This window comes from Chlorocebus sabaeus, chromosome 5 (genome assembly GCF_047675955.1).
Source record: "Chlorocebus sabaeus isolate Y175 chromosome 5, mChlSab1.0.hap1, whole genome shotgun sequence".
Classification (NCBI taxonomy): Eukaryota; Metazoa; Chordata; class Mammalia; order Primates; family Cercopithecidae; genus Chlorocebus; species Chlorocebus sabaeus.
Window position 1 is genome coordinate 77,782,398 of NC_132908.1, and position 18,141 is coordinate 77,800,538.

Sequence of the window (18,141 nt, forward strand, 5' to 3'; positions counted from 1 at the left end):
AGAGGCAGGAGAATCACTTGAACCCAGGAAGCAGAGGCTGTGGTGAGCGGAGACTGTGCCACTCTACTACCAGCCTGGGTGACACAGTGAGACTCTGCCTCAGAACAAAACAAAACAAAACAAAAAAACCATAATGATAGCAACAGCCACTCTTCACTGAGCATTTACTATATAGTGGGGGCTATGCTAAGATGCTCTTGACATGCATTTTCTCATTTCAGGAAGGGCAGCCCTGTAAGAATGCAAAAGCCACCTCTGTCAAGGTCACAGGCTCTTCTGCGGCAGCTGAGATCCAGTGATGCAGTGCCTACAGAGATGAAGACCTGGGAATTTCAACCCAACGTGGGACAGCCCCAGAGCTGACCAGTGGCGGACCGCACTGCTGTTGGGCTGCATCACAGCTCGACTTTTCTGCCATTCTGCCTCCTTCCCTCCTTTCCCAGGTGCTGGTCCCAGGGCCCTGTAATAAATACCCTGCGTATGCAACTCCATCTCAGAGCCTGCTTCCCGGGAGCAGCCTACAGCGGCCGCACTTAAGATATTAATGCTTAGTCCCGTAGGTGAATTCAAGTGCTATTGTTTTTCTAAAGCCGCCAGCTACTGACGGGTGGTCAGACTGGACACCACTCATCTGGGTCTCTCATTTTGGCCTCAGAATGGGGAGAACCTTGCTCCAAACTTGCCAGCTGTGTGACCTTGGGCAAGTCACAGGTTGATGCTGCAAAAGGGACAAGGGTGGGGCTAGCACTGAAGGTGAGGCTGGCTGTAGCTTCCAGTCCTTCTCCTAGCTACTGATCCAGTTGGTGTGGACCATGAACCAGTGGACTTTTCTGACCCTAGGTTTCTTCGTCTGTGAAACAGAGATCATTCTATGTGTCTTGCAGAGGCTCGTGAAGATCAGGAAGGAGGCAAACGTCCAGTGCCCAGCCCTGGGCCTGGCACTTCATAGGTTCTCTTGGTTTGTCTGCCCCCAACTCACCAGGATGGCCGGTCCCCTGAGTTGTCATGCCACAGCCGGAGGCTCTGCAGTTCCCCCAGGGGGAACAGGGTGGAGAGAAGGAAGGCATCCACTGCTCCTCGCTCAAAAACCGGAGTGTCGGGATCAGACAGGTGGTGGGGTTCACTCTCTCCATCCAGGCCATACAGGGTGACAGTCACCTGAAATCCAGAAACCAGGAGTGGGCAACTCCACAGTGGCATAGCAGGGCTGGGTGGGATGTGCTGATCAATCAGTGGATCTTGCATGGGCAGGTACCTTTGAGGATGTGGCTGCCCCTCGTCGGTGTCCTGTGTAGACTGTCACCAGGTAGTGGTACTGAGCAAAGGGATCATTGTCTTCCAGCACTGTGACCTTCACCTGAAGAGAAGGGCAGCATTAGGAAGGCCTTCCTCAGTGGGTTCCTGCATCACCCACCAGCCAAGGAGGAGCTGACGATTCGTGACCATAATGAGTTGGGCAAAGCAAAATTACATGTGCCATTTATTCATCCCCTCGGGTGAGAACTGTTCTTCATAAAAGCAGGGTTTCAAGTGCAAAATACTGGGAAAATAAAAACGTGAAGTACGTTCTTTTCTTCCTCCTGTTTTGTTTTGAGACAGGATCTCGCTCTGTTGCCCAGGCTGGAGTACAGTGGCGTGATCTTAGTCACTGCAACCTCCGGCTCCCGGGTTCAAGTGATTCTCCTGCCTCAGCCTCCGGAGTAGCTGGGACTACAAGCGTGCGCCACCATGCCTGGCTAATTTTTGTATTGTAGTTAGAGACAGGTTTCACCATGTTGGCCAGGCTGGTCTGAAACTTCTGACCTCAAGTGATCCGCCTGCCTAAGCCTCCCAAAGTGCTGGGATTACAGGCGTGAGCCACCACGTCCGGCCCCAAAGTACATTCTTTATGAGATATGACCCCCATGTAGTTAAATTGGAAATGAACTTGATAAGCTGAGAATATTGAATGTTTGACCTGGTGAACCGTACAAACTCTGTACACAATGTATGATTTCTCATAACATTTGTAACCAGGTGGTGTTTCTGAGGGAATTTTCAAGAAATGAAACGTTAAGATAGTTTAGCAACAGATGAACTCATGGAGATAGAGAGTAGAATGATGGTCACCAGAGGCTGGGAAAGGTAGCGGGGGCTGGAATCAGGGGGAAGACGAGGTGGTTAATGGGTACAAAAATTAGAAAGAATGAACACGATGTAGGCCAGGTGCGGTGGCTTATGCTTGTAATCCCAGCACTTTGGGAGGCCGAGGCTGGTGGATCACTTGAGGTCAGGAGTTAGAGACCAGCCTGACCAATGTGGTGAAACCCTGTCTCTACTAAAAACACAAAAATTAGCTGGACATGGTGGCTGGTGCCTGTAGTCCCAGCTACTCGGGAGGCTGAGGCAGGAAATTGCTTGCATCTGGGAGGCGGGAGTTGCAGTGAGCAGAGATCACGTCACTGCACGCCAGCCTGGGTGACAGAGCAAGACTCCCTCTCAGAAAAAAAAAAAGAATGAATAAGATGAATAAGATCTGGTATTTGATAGCACAACAGGGTGACTGCAGTCAATAATAACTGTACATTTAAAAATAACTAAAAGAGTATAATTGGGTTGTTTGTAACACAAAGGATAAATGCTCGAGGACACGGATATCCCAATTACCCCAATGTGATTATGACACACTGCATGCCTGTATCAAAATGTCCCATACACCTCATACATATATATACAGGCCTACCATGTACCCATAAGAATTTTAAAATTTTTTTTAAGAATTTGGCAAAAAGAAAATAAAAAGAAATTAGCCAGAGTTGGCCAGAGGCTATAGTCAACTCCAAGATTCGCTGTCCCGATCCCCCTCCCAGGGAGGGTTCGTTGCCTCAGTTGATGGGGTCAAAAATGCAACCGCTACCTCTGTTGAGATTGTGCCCCCTTGGGGCAGCCAACACCCAATGACCAATTGGCAGAGTGTCTGGGTGTGGTCAAGACCTGGGCATCTCAACTCGACTTGGGACAGCTCCGGTGCTCCCCAGGAGCTGGGCCGCGCTGTCACTGGGCTGCCTCACAGCTCAGCTTCTTTCTCTGCCCATGCTGCCTCCTTCCCTCCCTTCCCAGGTGCAGGTCCCAGGCCCCCTTACTACACACCCTGCACACTCTGCATGCTCAACTTTGCCTCAGAGTCTGCTTCCCGGGAACCAACCTACAGCAGAGGCACTTCAAGTATTAATGCTTAATCCCTTGGGTGAATCAAAGACAGCAGTATCAATGCTGAAACTATTATCTTATTAAATTTAACCCACATGAAATTCTGAGTGATGTTGCTTCATGGGAAGGGGTAGGAACGGAGAGATTTTCAGAGCTCTGTGACAATGCAACCTTGCATTCATTCATTACCTCTTCTTCAGATAGCCATAAATATTGGCTGAAGTCCTACTATGTATGTGTCAGGCATACTGCACATATTGGAAAAATTCTTTTTTTTTTTTTTTTTTGAGACGAAGTCTTGTTCTATTGTGCAGACTGGAGTGCAGTAGCATAATCTCGGCTCACTGCAACCTCTACCTCCCGGTTTCAAGCGATTCTCCTGCCTCAGCCTCCTGAGTAGCTGGGATTACAGGTGCCCACTACCATACCCGACTAATTTTTGTATTTTTAGTAGAGATGGGGTTTCACCATGTTGGCCAGGCTGGTCTTGAACTCCTGACCGCAGGTGATCTGTCTGCCTTGGCCTCCCAAAGTGCTGGGATTACAGGTGTAAGCCACCACGCCTGGCTGGAAAAAATCTTAAGTAGACAAATACCCTCTTCCCATGACGCCTAATATTTGAAAACAATGGAGTTTTCCCTAGGGTGGTGTACACAGCACCAGTGGTTCTCAGCCTCACCTTGGCCTGATCCTGAGCGTCCTTCCTCCTCGCCCAGATCACCACCAGCACGTAGACCACGCACAGGCAGCCCACAGTGGTCACGACCACAGGGTTGTCCTCGAAGGTGGCAAAGAGCTCAGCAGTCTGGTGGATGTCGATGGCATTGGGCATCACCAGGAATGTGCTTCCGAAGAAGGTGAGGTGGTTGCAGAGGCAGTGTGTCTGGTAGGAGCTGGTCCGAGGCCCCACCTGCAACCCATAAAGGGGCTATCAGTGGAGACACTTGGGAAGCTCAACCCCAGCTCACTCGAGCTCAAGGGAGAACGGTATTCCCTTTGAAGGGTGCACACTATATTGGTGTGTGGAGTGGGAAGACCGCTGGGAGACCAGCTTCAAAAGCCCCTTTTGATCTTTTTTTTTTTTTTTTTTTTTTGAGACAGAGTCTCACTCTGTCGCCAGGCTGGAGTGTAGTGGAGAGATCTTGGCTCACTGCAATTTCTGCCTCCTGGGTTCAAGCAATTCTCCTGCCTTAGCCTCCCAAGTAGCTGGGATTACAGGCATGCACCACCACACCCAGCTAATTTTTTTCATATTTTTAGTAGAGACGGGGTTTCACCATGTTAGCCAGGATGGTCTCAATCTCCTGATCTCGTGATCTGCCCGCCTCAGCCTCCTAAAGTGCTGGGATTACAGCAGTGAGCCACCGTGCCTGGCCAATATTTTCTGTTTAATTAAAATATGCAAATAATATTATTTATAATATTTTTGTATCTATCATTCTCAGTGGACAACTGTGTATATGCTGCCAGTCTGCTTTGCCTTTTTTTTTCTTCTTCTTCTGAGACAGTATCTCACTCTGTCGCCCAGGCTGGAGTGTAGTGACACAATCTCGGCTCACTGCTGCAACCTCTGCCTCCTGGCTTCAAGCAATTCTCATGCCTCAGCCTCCCAAAAAGCTGAGATTGCAGGCATGCACCACCACACCTGGTTAATTTTGGTATTTTTAGAAGAGATGAGGTTTCGCCATGTTGGTCAGGATGGTCTCAATCTCCTGATCTCAAGTGATCTGCCTGCCTCCGCCTCCCAAAGTGCTGGGATTGCAGGCTTGCACCACAGTGTGGTTCACATCTGCAATACGAGCTTCTTGGGAGACTGAAGCACAAGAATTGCTTGAACCCCATAGGCAAAGGTTGCAATGAGCTGAGATTACACCACTGCACTCCAGCCTGGGTGACAGAGTGAGACCCTGTTTCAAAAAAATACATACATATTGCAAGTAAATTTGAGATCCCCTTTGTCCCTCATCCCCTATAGGCAACCATGATCACAAATTTGGCATTCACCGCTGTGGTCTACCTGATGCTCATTCACAGGACAAATACTTGTGGGGTGCTAATTCTACATCCAGCAACAGGCTAGGTGCTGAGAGGACACTGGTGTGACTAACTCATCCAGTTTGCCAGGGTCTTTCCCGTTTTTCAAACGGAAAGTCCTGAGTCCCAGGAGCTCCTGCAGTCCTGGGCAAGCTGGGACAGTTGGTCAGCTTATGCCGAAAAGCAAAATAACCTGGCGGAACCACAGGAAGAAGAGAAGGACACAGATTTGAGTCCTAAGCTGGCATCTCGGCACCAGGAAGGTGTGATGACACTTGGGCAGGTGGTGCCAGACAACATGGCCGGGCAGGAAGAGGACCAGAGTGAACCAGGGTAGGGGCTGCCATCTGTGCCCGTGCTTCACACCCATATGGCCACCCCCAATCCCCCGGGAGCTCGCAATCACCCCCTAGGGGCATCTGGTGGGTAAAGAAGATGTTTGGTTTGTTTGTTTGTGACAGTCTTGCTCTGTCGCCCAGGCTTGAGTGTAGTGGCGTTATCTAGGCTCACTGCAACCTCTGCCTCCTGAGTTCAAGCGATTCTCCTGCCTCAGCTTCCTGAGTAGCTGGGACTACAGGTGCCCACCACCACACCTGGCTAACTTCTGTATCTTTAGTAGACATGGGGTTTCACCACGTTGGCCATGCTGCTCTCAAACTCCTGACCTCAGGTGATCTGCCTGCCTCAGCCCCCCAAAGTACTGGGATTATAGGCTTGAGCCACTGCACCTGGCCCTAGATGTAAGATTTGGGACTAGTCAGTTGAGTTTCCTGAGCCTTTGTTTTGTCCCCTGTAAAATGAGAGTCACAACTATCTTGCTGATGATTGTGCAGATTTGATGAACCGATGCGAGCAAAGCATGGAGCCCTGCACCTGGCACAAAACTAAGGGCTGAGCTATGAGTTCATTCCCTCGGAAATGACACCCCGGCCTCCCTTAACAACCTAGAGGCAGCAGGGATTCCTGAGTCATTCATCGCCTGGGTCAATGACCATTTGTTCTCAGTGGTGAGCAAAGCACATTGTTTCTGTCGCATTGGGGGCTCCCAGTGGACGGAGGGAGACAGACGTCATTTAAATGATCTCATGCGTAGAGGTGAAATGACCTCTCTGTTAAGTGCTATGGATGAAGAGCACTGGGGTTAGATGCAATGGATGTGTGTGCTCTGGGGTTCACAATAGGAAATCAGACTCAGGGAGTTAAGAACAGTTTTCTCCAGGAAGCAATGCTTAGGCTGAAGCAAGGATGAGGCAGGTATCCCAGGCACCAGAAACAGCAAAGGCCCCATGGAGAGGCACAAGATGCTGCGCCAGAGCGGCAAAAGGGACCCTCCATGAGCTGGGCACAGCCCACCAAGCTGCCTCATCTCCTTCACTTCTCTCTCCTTACCTGGCACCCTGAGTCGTCCCAAGTTTCCTGGACCTCATCCCAGAACACACAGTGAGACAGGAAGGTGGTGATGCCCACTGTGAGGTCCCTGCCGGGGACTGGCTCCAGGTCAGACTCAGGGACCACAGTCAAATAGTAGACCCCTTCTCCAAAATGCAGGTCCTGTGGGCTCAGGATCCACGTGGGCAGCTCATCTGTAGGAAAGGCGGTTCCAGGTCAGCCTGAAGCCTCCTTGAGATGGGTGTTAAGATCATGGGAGAGGGTGACCGAGGCCACTTGGCAGGAAAGCAGACCCGGCTGGTTTTGCCCCACCCTTGATGTCCTAGGAGCACTCTCTCCTCCTGAGACCAGGAGCATAGAAGAAGGGGCACTCCCCAATCGGGGTGCATGGCTGAGTCAGACAGACAAGGGCTCAAACACAGATTCTGCTCCTTACTGGCTGTAGGATCTCAGACCAGTTCTTTTTCCTTAACCTCTTTGTTCTTATCTGGAAGTAGAGTTTTTGTTTTGTTTTGTTTTGTTTTGTTTTGTTTTGTTTTCAGACAGAGTCTGGCTTTGTCATCCAGGCTGGAGTGCAGTGGCGTGATCTCAGCTCACTGTAAACTTTGCCTCCTGGGTTCAAGCTATTCTTGTGCCTCAGCCTCCCGAGTACCTGGGATTACAGGTGTATGCCACCTCACCTAGCTACTTTTTGTATTTGCAGTAGATACCGGGTTTCGTCATGTTGGCCAGGCTGGTCCTGAACTCCTGACCTCAAGTGATCTGCCCGGCTCAGCCTCCCAAAGTGCTAGGATTATAGGCGTGAGCCACCACACCTTGCTCAAAGTGGAAATTTCGATAGTTCCCCCTCCCAAGGGTTGCCATGAGGATTGCAATGAGGTCAGTTCCATATGAGCTTGTAAACTTCCTTGGGGCATATAGTAAGTGCTCACCTAATGTTGGCAAATAGTAACACCAACAAAAAATAAGCCACTGAATGTGTGGGGTGGTTTTTTTTCTTTGCTTTTCTTGCTATGGCTTCTGATTCCCAAGTGAAGCTGATCATACCCCAGGCAGCAGCTCAGGAAATGGTCACAGGCCTACCTGAAGCCGCCGTCGGTACGAGGTAAGTTTGGGCATCGTAGCTGCTCTCATTGGGGTGGTAGCCATAGCCTAGGCTGAGCGTGAGTGCGATGTCCGGTCTCCAGTGCAGCTGAATCCCCAAGGTTGCCTCCCCTGAAGTCACGTTCACCCACAAAGCTTCAGGACTGGTCAGGTTCAACACGGTTGGCTGGCTGTGTCCTTGTGAATGCCGGGGCAGCAGGATCTGTGCTCAGAAACAATCCTATTGAAGGGATGCCAGGAAGGCAATGCCAGCCCACGGGCATCAGGGCTGCTGTGCAGAGCTGTGTGGCCTGAGCACCTGGGAACCGAAATCCAGGCTGGGTTTTGTTCATCGTATTAGTTTCCTATGGCTGCTATCACAAATGACCACCGTGGGAAGCTTAAGACAATACACAGTTGTTATCTTAGAGTTCTAAAGGCTAGAAGTGCAAAATCAGTTTCCCAGGGCTAGGGGAGAACCTGCTTCCCTGCCTTTTACGGCTTCTGGTGGCTGCCTGCATTCCTTAGCTCACAGCCTCTTCCTCGCATCACTCCAGCCTCTTGCTTCTGTCATCAAGTCACTTTTTTGTCTTCTGGAGTCACCTCCCTTTCTGCCTCCCTTTTATAACGACCCTTGGGATGACACGGAACCCACCGGATAACCCAGGATAATCTCCCCATCTGAGGATGGGCAAGACTCAAGCACATCTGCAAAATCCCTTTTGCAGTTTTGTTTTGTTTTTGTTTTTAGACAGGGCCTGGCTCTGTTGCCCAGGCTGGAGGGCAATGGCATGACTACAGCTCACTATAACCTTGAACTCCTGGACTCAAGTGATCCTCCCACGTTAGCCTCCCAAAGTCCTGGGATTACAGGTGTGAGCTACCATACCTGACCTTCCTTTTGCATTTAAGGTGACATATCCACAGGTTCCAGGGATGATAACATAGATATCATTAAAAATTGTTATTGAATTAGGCATTGATGAGAAAATTATAGAAGACTAGAATAAAATCATTAAAATTTTGAAAAAAATGAACTTATATTGCACCACGGCATGTTTATGTTTTTGTTTAACTTTAAAGAAAATCTGGCCGGGCGCGGTGGCTTAAGCCTGTAATCCCAGCACTTTGGGAGGCCGAGACGGGTGGATCACGAGGTCAGGAGATCGAGACCATCCTGGCTAACACGGTGAAACCCCGTCTCTACTAAAAAATACAAAAAACTAGCCGGGCGTGGTGGCGGCGCCTGTAGTCCCAGCTACTCGGGAGGCTGAGGCAGGAGAATGGCGTAAACCCGGGAGGCGGAGCTTGCAGAAAATCTAACTGGACATTTTATTTTTTATTTTTTTATATTTTTGAGATGGAGTCTTGCTCTGTTGCCCAGGCTAGAGTGCAGTGGTGCAATCTCGGCTCACTGCAACTTCACCATCCCAAGTTCAAGCGATTCTCCAGCCTCAGCCTCCTGAGTAGCTGGGACTACAGGCGCCCACCAGCACGCCCAGCTTTTTGTATTTTTAGTAGAGATGGAGTTTTACTAAACAGAAATGAGCTAATGCATGTGAAAGTGCTCTGCAAACGGTTTTATTGTTGGCCAGGCTGGTCTCAAACTCCTGATCTCAGGTGATCCACTCGCCTTGGCCTCCCAAAGTGTTGGCATTGCAGGTGTGAGCCCTCGCGCCCAGCCTAACTGGACATTTTAGAGGCTGTGTAATGGGAGTGGTTTCTGGAATGAAGATAACTAAAATTCCAAACAACAGGTATATATAACCAGGAAAACTCTGGTTATCCAAGGATTGGTGAATGAACATACATTTACAGTTTTAAGTACAATGATTAAGCTAGGGTTAAGGACCTTTTTTTTGTTTGCTGTTTTTTTTGTTTTGTTTTGTTTTGTTTGTTGTTTTTTTGTTTGTTTTGTTTTGTTTTGTTTTTTGAGATGGTGTCTTGTTCTGTCACCAGGCTGGCAGGCTGGAGTGCAGTGGCGTGATCTTGGCTCACTTCAATCTCTGCCTCCCGGGTTCAAGCCATTCTCCTGCCTCAGCCTCCCGAGTAGCTGAGATTACAGGCACACGCCACCACACTCAGCTAATTTTTGTATTTTTTTTTAGTAGAGACGGCATTTCACCACATTGATCAGGAAAGTCTTGCTCTCCTGACCTCATGATCCACCCGCCTCAGCCTCCCAAAGTGCTGGGATTACAGGCATGCACCAGTGCGCCCGGCCTGTTGCTGTTATTTTTTAAACCAATCTTGGTTCACTGCAGCCTCAACCACCTGGGCATAAGCAATCCTTCTGCCTCATCCTCCTGAGTAGCTGGGACCACAGGTGCATGCCACCACACCTGACTAATTTTTGTATTCTTCGTACAGATGGTATCTCACATTGTTGCTGAGGCTGGTCTTGAACTTCTGACCTCTAGTGATTCTCCCACCTTGACCTCTCAAAATGCTGGGATTACAGGTGTGAACTGCCATGACTGGCTGGTAAGGATCATTTTGAATGATTCTCTTCTTTAACCATTTAAAAAAAAAATAATTGGCCAACTTTCAGTTTTAACCAAGTTGAAAAAGAAGATAGAGGCCGGGCATGGTGGTTCACACCTGTAATCCCAGCACTCTGGGAGGCCGAGGCAGGTGGATCACCTGAGGTCAGGAGTTCAAGACCAGTCTGACCAATATGGTGAATCCCTGTCCCTACTAAAAATACAAAAAATTAGCCTGGCGTCGTGGCAGGTGCCTGTAATCCAGCTACTCGGGAGGCTGAGGCAGGAGAATCACTTGAACCCAGAAGGCGGAGGTTGCAGTGAGCTGAGATCTCGCCATTGCACTCTAATCTGGGCAACGAGAGCAAAACTCCACCTCAAAAACAAAAACAAAAACAAAAACAAAAAAAGAAGAAGAAGACAGAAATGTGGCCAGGCGCAGTGGCTCACGCCTGTAATCCTGGCACTTTGGGAAGCCAAGGAGGGAGGATTGCTTGAGCCCAAGAGTTGAAGACCAGTCTGGGCAATATAGTGAGAACTTGTCGTTACCAAAACTTAAAAAAAAAAAAATCAGCTGGGTGTGGTGGCTTGCACCTGTTGTCCCAGCTACTTGGGAGGCTAAGTTGGGAGGATCATTTATGCCCTGGAGGCAGAGGTTGCGGTGAGCTGAGATCATGCCACTGAACTCCACCCTGGGCCCACCTGACTTCTGACGACACCCCAAACTTCTACCTCGATATTCTCCGACAGATTCTTCATAGGTATGAGCTGACCGCTAGGGCTGGTCACACGGAGGCCACCGACAGTCCCGCTGACATCGAAGTGGCTTCGGGCTGGAAAGGGGCTCTTTGGGAAACTCATCATCTGAAACCGAGAGCAAGGAGTGTTGGCCAAGGCCCCTGAGAAGCTGGCGGGTGAAAGGCAAGGTCCTCAGACTCAAGGAGCAGTAGCCCTGGCGTGTGGGGCAGGTGGGGCTTACCTTCCGCTGCCGCTGCTTCCCCTGGCATGTTTCCAGCATCAGGGCTGAGGCCGCAGAGAGCCTGCCCTAGAGGACCCAGATCAGACTTGCTTTGGCTGAGCAATGACTGGACTGTAAAACCATCCAAGTCTTTTTTTTTTTTTTTTTTTTTTTACACAGAGTCTCGTTCTGTCACCCCGGCTGGAGTGTAATGGCACAATCTCTGCTCACTGCAACCTCCGCCTTCTGGGTTCAAGCGATTCCCCTGCCTCAGCCTCCTGACTAGCTGGGATTACAGGTGTGTACCACCACACCTGGCTAATTTTGTATTTTTAGTAGAGATGGGGTTTCATCATGTTGACTAGGCTGGTCTTGAACTCCTGACCTCAGGTGATCTGCCCTCTTCAGCCTCCCCATCCCAGTCTTTCTTCCCCAAAAGCCAGTAAGTCTTTAAGAGAAAGACATTTGCTTTCATTAGGGCTCAGGGAGTACACAGTCAGATGTGCTTTAATTTGCGGATGGAAAAGAGCTTGGGTTGGCCATTTCCAAGTTATGGCACTAAGCTCGAAGAGCTTTATTTCCAGTGACTATCTGAATCAAGGCTGTTGGAGAAATTTTGCAACACAATGGAAAGAGGGTTGGGAGCCCAGAGGTCTGGGTCTGAAGCCCGGCAGAGCCACTTACTTGTAGCTTTGTGAAAATCATTGAAGCTCACCGGCACAGTGGGCACCATCATACTCAACACAAACGAGCAAATGCCCATGAAAGTGCTCTGCAAACTGTAAAGGCTGTCCCCAAGGACGCTACTGCTGTTGTTACCTTTATATCCACAGGCTCCTGGCCGTCCTCCAGAGAGCCGAGCAAGGAGGCAGTGGGCAGCGTGAAGGTTGCAGAGTCTGCAGCATCCGTGCGCAGGGAGGAGCCTTGCCAACTCCAGGGTTGTATTCTGGCCACAAGGTGAGAACAGAAGTGGCAGGGGAGGGAGGAGAAAGTCAGTGTCGAGGAAGACCCCACACCTCCTGCACTACTGGGAGCCCAGCTTCACCATCAGAGTGGGGGTGTGTTTGGATCCCTATAGGTGGTTCAGCATGTTTGTTTCAGCAGAAGCAGCACAAGAGGCAGCTAGACTGGAGGCTCCTTGAGGGTGGGGCTTTGCCAGCCTTGTTTACTGCTATACCTCCAATGTCTACAGCAGCGCCCGGCATATAACAGGTAGTCCATCAATATTTTCATTGAATGAATAAATGAGCTTGGACGCAGATTTTCCTCCAGGGTTATCTTCCCTTCCTACCTTGACCTCTGATGCCATGTCTTGACCCAGCCCCATCTTTTCTGGTCTTTGACTTTGCCCCTTTCTGATTGGGTTGGGGACCCCATTTCAGATCATTCCTCTAATCAGGATACTGCTTTGGGAAACTGTCTCTGAGATCTAAGAGGGAAACCCTGGCAGGAGGAACCGAGGCTTGGGGCAAGGGGTCCCAGTGTTGCCAGCAGCATTGTCCAGCTCCTGCTTGTCAGGTGGAGGAATGGATGGTGTGGAGCATCCCAGGTATGGTGTCAGTGCTCGATGAGCCCTGTGTGTGTGTGTGTGTGTGTGTGTGTGTGTGTGTGTGTGTGTGTGTGTACGAGCCCAAGGTAAGTGGATCTTGAATTCCTACAGGCCCAAGGAGCAGCGGCTGGCCAGACACACACAGAGCATGGTTAACAGAAGGCTGGTCCTATTCATTCAGTCCCCTTGCCTGCACAGCTGCCATGTGAGCATCTCTCAGGACTCCTTCAGGTGGATCTAACACTGGGCTTGGCCCCAAGCATGGAGGCAACTCCATGCCTCCCTTCCCGTGCTGTGCAAACACTCAACATGGTGACAAGGGGACCTTCTCTCGGTGGAAAGCCCTTCCCAGCTCTAGGTCCCATCACTTCTCCAGCTCCAAGTCTGGTCTCCTGAGCTCTGCCTAGCACAAGGTTTAAGAGTGCGGGTGTGCAATGAGCCAGGTTAGGGGATGAGCTTTCTTGGGGACCCATGGTGTAGCTGGTTTGTACCTGTTTGTGTACACAGAGATGGAGGGGGTGGCCAGCACGGCTGGAAGGCCCCCCGGCAGTTTTCCCAGCAGGAGGGTGGTCTGCACGTGCTCCACAACTCCAAGCAGCCGCAGCACTGTGGCACTCTGGAAAAGGAGGCAGGAGGATATTGTTATGGACCTGCTCCCATACGCCATCTTTGGTTACTGTCACCAGGCCAATGTGAGATCTTCAGGAGGGATTGGGAGAGGACAGAGAGGAGGGAGAAAGACAGCCTCGGAGGTGGCCCAAAAGCAGCACTCATAAAGTTTCCAGACTGGCTTCTGTGAGCCCATTCCGTCCTCACAGTAACTTGGTGTGGCAGGGGCTTCACTAGCTCCATTGGACAGAAGGGGAATGGAGGCACAGAGAGGACAGGAGACAGTGGGAGGTCACACATTGATAAGGGGAAGAGCCTAGACTCACGGCGAAGCTTATGGCTACAGAGCCTGTGTGCTGAGCCATCAGGCAATGTGGCTGTCTGGGCTGCTGACATCTGCCAGCACCCTATGGCTTGTTCCAGGGGAAATGGACAGCTGAGAGCGAGGCCATTTCACCAGGTCTCCTCCTTCAAATCTGCTCCCCACCCATCCCAGCTCCCAGAAGAGATGCATCCTGACACCACGGCTGGTGCGGGGACCCAGGAAGGGCTGGATGTTTGCACAGAATTCCTATTGGGGCACAAATCGTGTGTGTGTGTGTGTGTGTGTGTGTGTGTGCATGTGTGCACGCACATGAACACACAAGTGTGAGGGTGATGTCACTGCATGTGAATGGCAGTGTTTGAGCATGTGTACATGTGCGTGAATGTGAGCGTAGTCCTGAGCGTGTATGTGCGTAGTGTTTGAGTGTGCATAGGTGATTGCATGATTATGGAGTGTGCAACCATATGTGGCAGTCTGTGAGTATGTGAGTGCATGTGACTGCATGGCCCTGTGTGAAGATGTGTGTGTGTAAATGTGCACCTGTGTGGTGTGCTTGAGGCCATGCGAGAGTGTGAGGCCTCTCAGTGTGTGTGTGAGCTTGCACATGAGTTTGAGCGTGGCCCTGTGTTTTTATGTGTGAGTGTGTTTGTGGAGATTGAGTGTGTCTGAGTATGTGTGTGTGTGCATCCAAGCATCTTTGTGTGTTGCATGTCTTTCACTTCTTCCTGAATAGAGGTGATGGCCCCATGTGACAAAGAACTATGCAACAGCAAGAAATGGGTTTTGTGGCTCTGTCATTATGCCATCTAGGAGGCTATGTCCCCACCAGGGTGCTGGGGCCACGTAAGACAGTGCTACAGCCTGTTCTTACTCTGGCAGCTGCCTCTCTTCTGTGTTCTTGGTAAAATGAGCCAGGGGTTTACCCAGACCTCCTAGGAGGTCCATATGATCTCTCCATTTGGCAGCTTATTTGGGATGAAGCAGAGTGCCTTGATTTACACATGAGGAAAAGAGGCTTAGGTAAACTCTGTATCTTGCCCAGGTCACAAGCCTCCTAAGTGACAGAGGCAGGATTCAAACTCAGGCTGTCTCATTCCAGAGCCTGTGATTTGCCCACCACTCCACACTGCCTCCCGGAAGCCCTGCTCTCTGGAAATTTTCTTACAGCTCTCAGGGCAACACCTTAACCTCTGTGCCTCAGTTTCCTCATCTGCAAGATGGGGGAAAAGCTCCACCTAGAAAAGCTGATGTGAGCTAAGCATTCAGTGTGTGTGAGGTCTGCATCGGGCCTGGACACCCACCTGGCTGCCGCTGGCCTCCGCAAGTTCTTCTGGTCTGTTGCTCAGGGAAGCTTCCAGCACACTGCCCACAGCCTGAAACAGGTCCCTGGTGGCTGCCTGGCGCCTCTGGTCCTCAGGGCGGGCCTTGGCACTCACTGTCAACAGGGCCTCACTGGCATGCTGTAGAGCCCAGCTGGCCTCCCACTGGGTTCACCCAAATAAGGAAAAGCAGTATGAGCCCCCACTTAAGATAAACCATTCCTGTGTCATTCAAGGGACAAGGGAAGCAAGGAGGGGAACAAGTCAGGAAAGAGCTGGGCTAGACCTGGCATACAAGCTCCCTGTATCTCTGGTTTGAGACCAGGTCCTCCCACCTTACAGTCCTCTAAGATCCTTCAGGAGAGTAGCCTGGTCTGCCTCTGAATCCTTCCCAGGGTGCCCTGCACAGTGCCCAGTACATATTAGGTCTTCAGGAACATTCAATGACTAGGGGATGGATGGATGGATGGATGGATGGATAAATGAAGGATGGATAGGCAGTTGGATAAATGGATGTATGGATGATAGGTGGATGGGTGGAAAATGGATGGATGGAGGATGAATGAATGGGTGGATAGAGGATGAATGGGTGATGAATGGACAGATGGACGGGTGGGTGGATGGATGGTAGATGGATGGATGGGTGGATGGTGGGTGGATGGATGAGTGGTGGGTGGACGGATGGATGGATGGAGAATGGAGGATGGATAAGTGGGTGGGTGGATAGATGGATGGATGATAGGTGGATGGATGAATGGGTGGAAGATAAATGGATGGAGGATGGATGAATGATGGATGAATAGATGGGTGGATGGTAGATGAATGAATAGGTGGATGGTTGTGTGGGTGGGTGGGTGTATGGATGCACTACATATTCAAATTTTGTAGTTTTATATGTATTTGTGAAATTATTTGTCTAATGTCTGGCTGTCTCAGTAGTCTGAAAGGACCATAATGGCAGATGCCATGCCTACATGATTTGCTGCTGAATTCTCAACGAGTTGCACACTACGTGGCACATACTTGAGATTCAGGAAGCATTTGTTAAATGAATGATGAAATTAATGCATGCATGAATGGATAGAAGGATAGACTGGAGGATGTGTACAGGTACATGTGTATACAGTGTATAGGCATGTAAATAGATGGATTAGCAAATGGATGTGTAAATGGAAAGTGTGATATCATGAATAAGCCCCAGAATCAAGACCAGCCTTGTTGGCTTCAGGCTGGAAGATTTTAGGGGCACAACCTGCCACCAGAGTGGGTGGGTCAAAGCCAGGACAGTTCTCTCCTCTTCTGTTTGTTTGTTTGTTTGTTTGTTTTTGAGACAGAGTCTTACTCTGTTGCCCAGGCTGGAGTGCAGTAGCGCAAGCATGGCTCACTGTAACCTCGAACTCCTGGGCTCAAGTGATCCTTATGCCTCAGCCTCCTGAGTAGCTGGGACTACAGGTATATGCCAGTATTTAGGGTTTTTTTCTTCTTCTTCTTTTTTTGGTGGAGATGTGGTTTCCCTATGTTGCACAGACTGGGCTTGAACTCTAGGGATCAAGTGATCCTACTGCCTCAGGCTCCCAAAGTGCTGACCCACTTTCCCTGTTTTTAGGGCTTCTTTTTATTGTTATTTTTTTCATAGAGTTTTGCTTTGTCACCCATGCTGGAGTGCAGTGGCACAATCACGGCTCACTGCAGCCTTGACCTTCTGGGCTCAATTGATCCTCCCACCTCAACCTCCCGAGTAGCTAGGACTACAGGTGTGTACCATGATGCCCAACCAATTTTGTTTTGCTTTGTTTTTGTTTGTTTGTTTCTTGAGACCGAATCTCTATCACCCAGGCTGGAGTGCAGTGGCACGATCTCAGCTCACTGCAACCTCCACCTCCCGGGTTGAAGCGATACTCCTGCCTCAACCTCCCAAGTAGCTGGGACTACAGGTGCACACCACCATGCCCAGCTAATTTTTGTATTTTTAATAGAAATGGGGTTTCACCATGTTGGCCAGGCTGGTCTCAAACTCCTGACCTCAGGCAATCCACCTGCCTCGGCCTCCCAAAGTGCTGGGATTACAGGCATGAGCCACCGTGCCTGGCCTTCGTTTTGTTTTTGAAGGGATGAGGTCTCACTATGTTGCTCAGACTGGTCTCAAATTCCTGGCCTCAAGCGATCCTCCTGCCTCTGCCTCCCAAAATGCTGGAATTACAGGCATCAGCCACCACACCTGGCCTATGGTTTCTATTGGCTGTCAGAACCCTGAGCACATGGTGTTTTTTGTTTTGTTTTGTTTTTGTTTTTTTTGGAGACGGAGTCTCGCTCTGTCGCCCAGGCTGGAGTGCAGTGGCCAGATCTCAGCTCACTGCAAGCTCCGCCTCCCGGGTTTACACCATTCTCCTGCCTCAGCCTCCCGAGTAGCTGGGACTACAGGTGCCCGCCACCTCGCCCGGCTAGTTTTTTTGTATTTTTTAGTAGAGACGGGGTTTCACCGTGTTAGCCAGGATGGTCTCGATCTTCTGACCTCGTGATCCACCCGTCTCGGCCTCCCAAAGTGCTGGGATTACAGGCGTGAGCCACCGCGCCTGGCCGAGAACATGGTGTTTTAATTTGAGTTCTCCAAGAAGCAGATCCCGGAGCAAGGATTTGAGAGCAAGTCATTTATTTGGAGATAATCCCAAGAAACATTTGTGGGGAGTAGGGGGTGTGACACAGGGAAGGGTGGAAGCCAGTACAGAAGTGTGATCAAGCCCATTACCTGGAATTCACTCCTGCTTGGGATTATCCATCAAGAGGGGTGAGGGAGCTGGGGTATTTATACACCAGCTCTATTAGTTGCTGAACACTGCATGAATTCGCAGCCATATGGGCAGGTAGAGTAGGCTCTGAGGGTCAGAGAAGACCCCCAGAAGGATAAGGAAGGGCAGGAGCTGGCAGCCAGATGTCAGGCTGGCATGCACTGAAGTTGAGAACATGAGCAGTCAGTACCAGTGACTGGACTCACACTTGGCCACCCAAATATTAATGAGATTCAGTTACTCCCTCAAGTTGCTCACCAGCAGATGGAGGAGTGAGAGTCTGGGCAAACAGGCCCTCTCACCCAGCATGAGATACATGGGCTGCAGGAGGGGCACCTTCCCATGAATCACCCATGCAGGACCCCTGGAAAGAAGATGGCAGAGGTCTTGGCAGCCCCAAGAGAGCCTTGTGATCAA

At 50.2% G+C, this 18,141-nt stretch overlaps 1 protein-coding gene across 1 annotated transcript in view; it reads right to left on the reverse strand.

The window, feature by feature from the left end:
* LOC103233544 (polycystin-1-like protein 2) overlaps positions 1-18,141 on the reverse strand; it is a 107,710-nt gene that overhangs the window by 41,033 nt on the left and 48,536 nt on the right. Inside the window, exons 18-26 of the mRNA XM_038008226.2 lie at positions 14,921-15,103; positions 13,177-13,301; positions 11,956-12,082; positions 10,911-11,042; positions 7,696-7,918; positions 6,613-6,806; positions 3,869-4,099; positions 1,256-1,357; positions 980-1,158 (exon numbers count right to left, since the gene is read on the reverse strand). Of these exons, the coding sequence (XP_037864154.2) occupies positions 980-1,158; positions 1,256-1,357; positions 3,869-4,099; positions 6,613-6,806; positions 7,696-7,918; positions 10,911-11,042; positions 11,956-12,082; positions 13,177-13,301; positions 14,921-15,103 (1,496 nt within the window). The remainder of the gene's footprint in view (positions 1-979; positions 1,159-1,255; positions 1,358-3,868; positions 4,100-6,612; positions 6,807-7,695; positions 7,919-10,910; positions 11,043-11,955; positions 12,083-13,176; positions 13,302-14,920; positions 15,104-18,141) is intronic.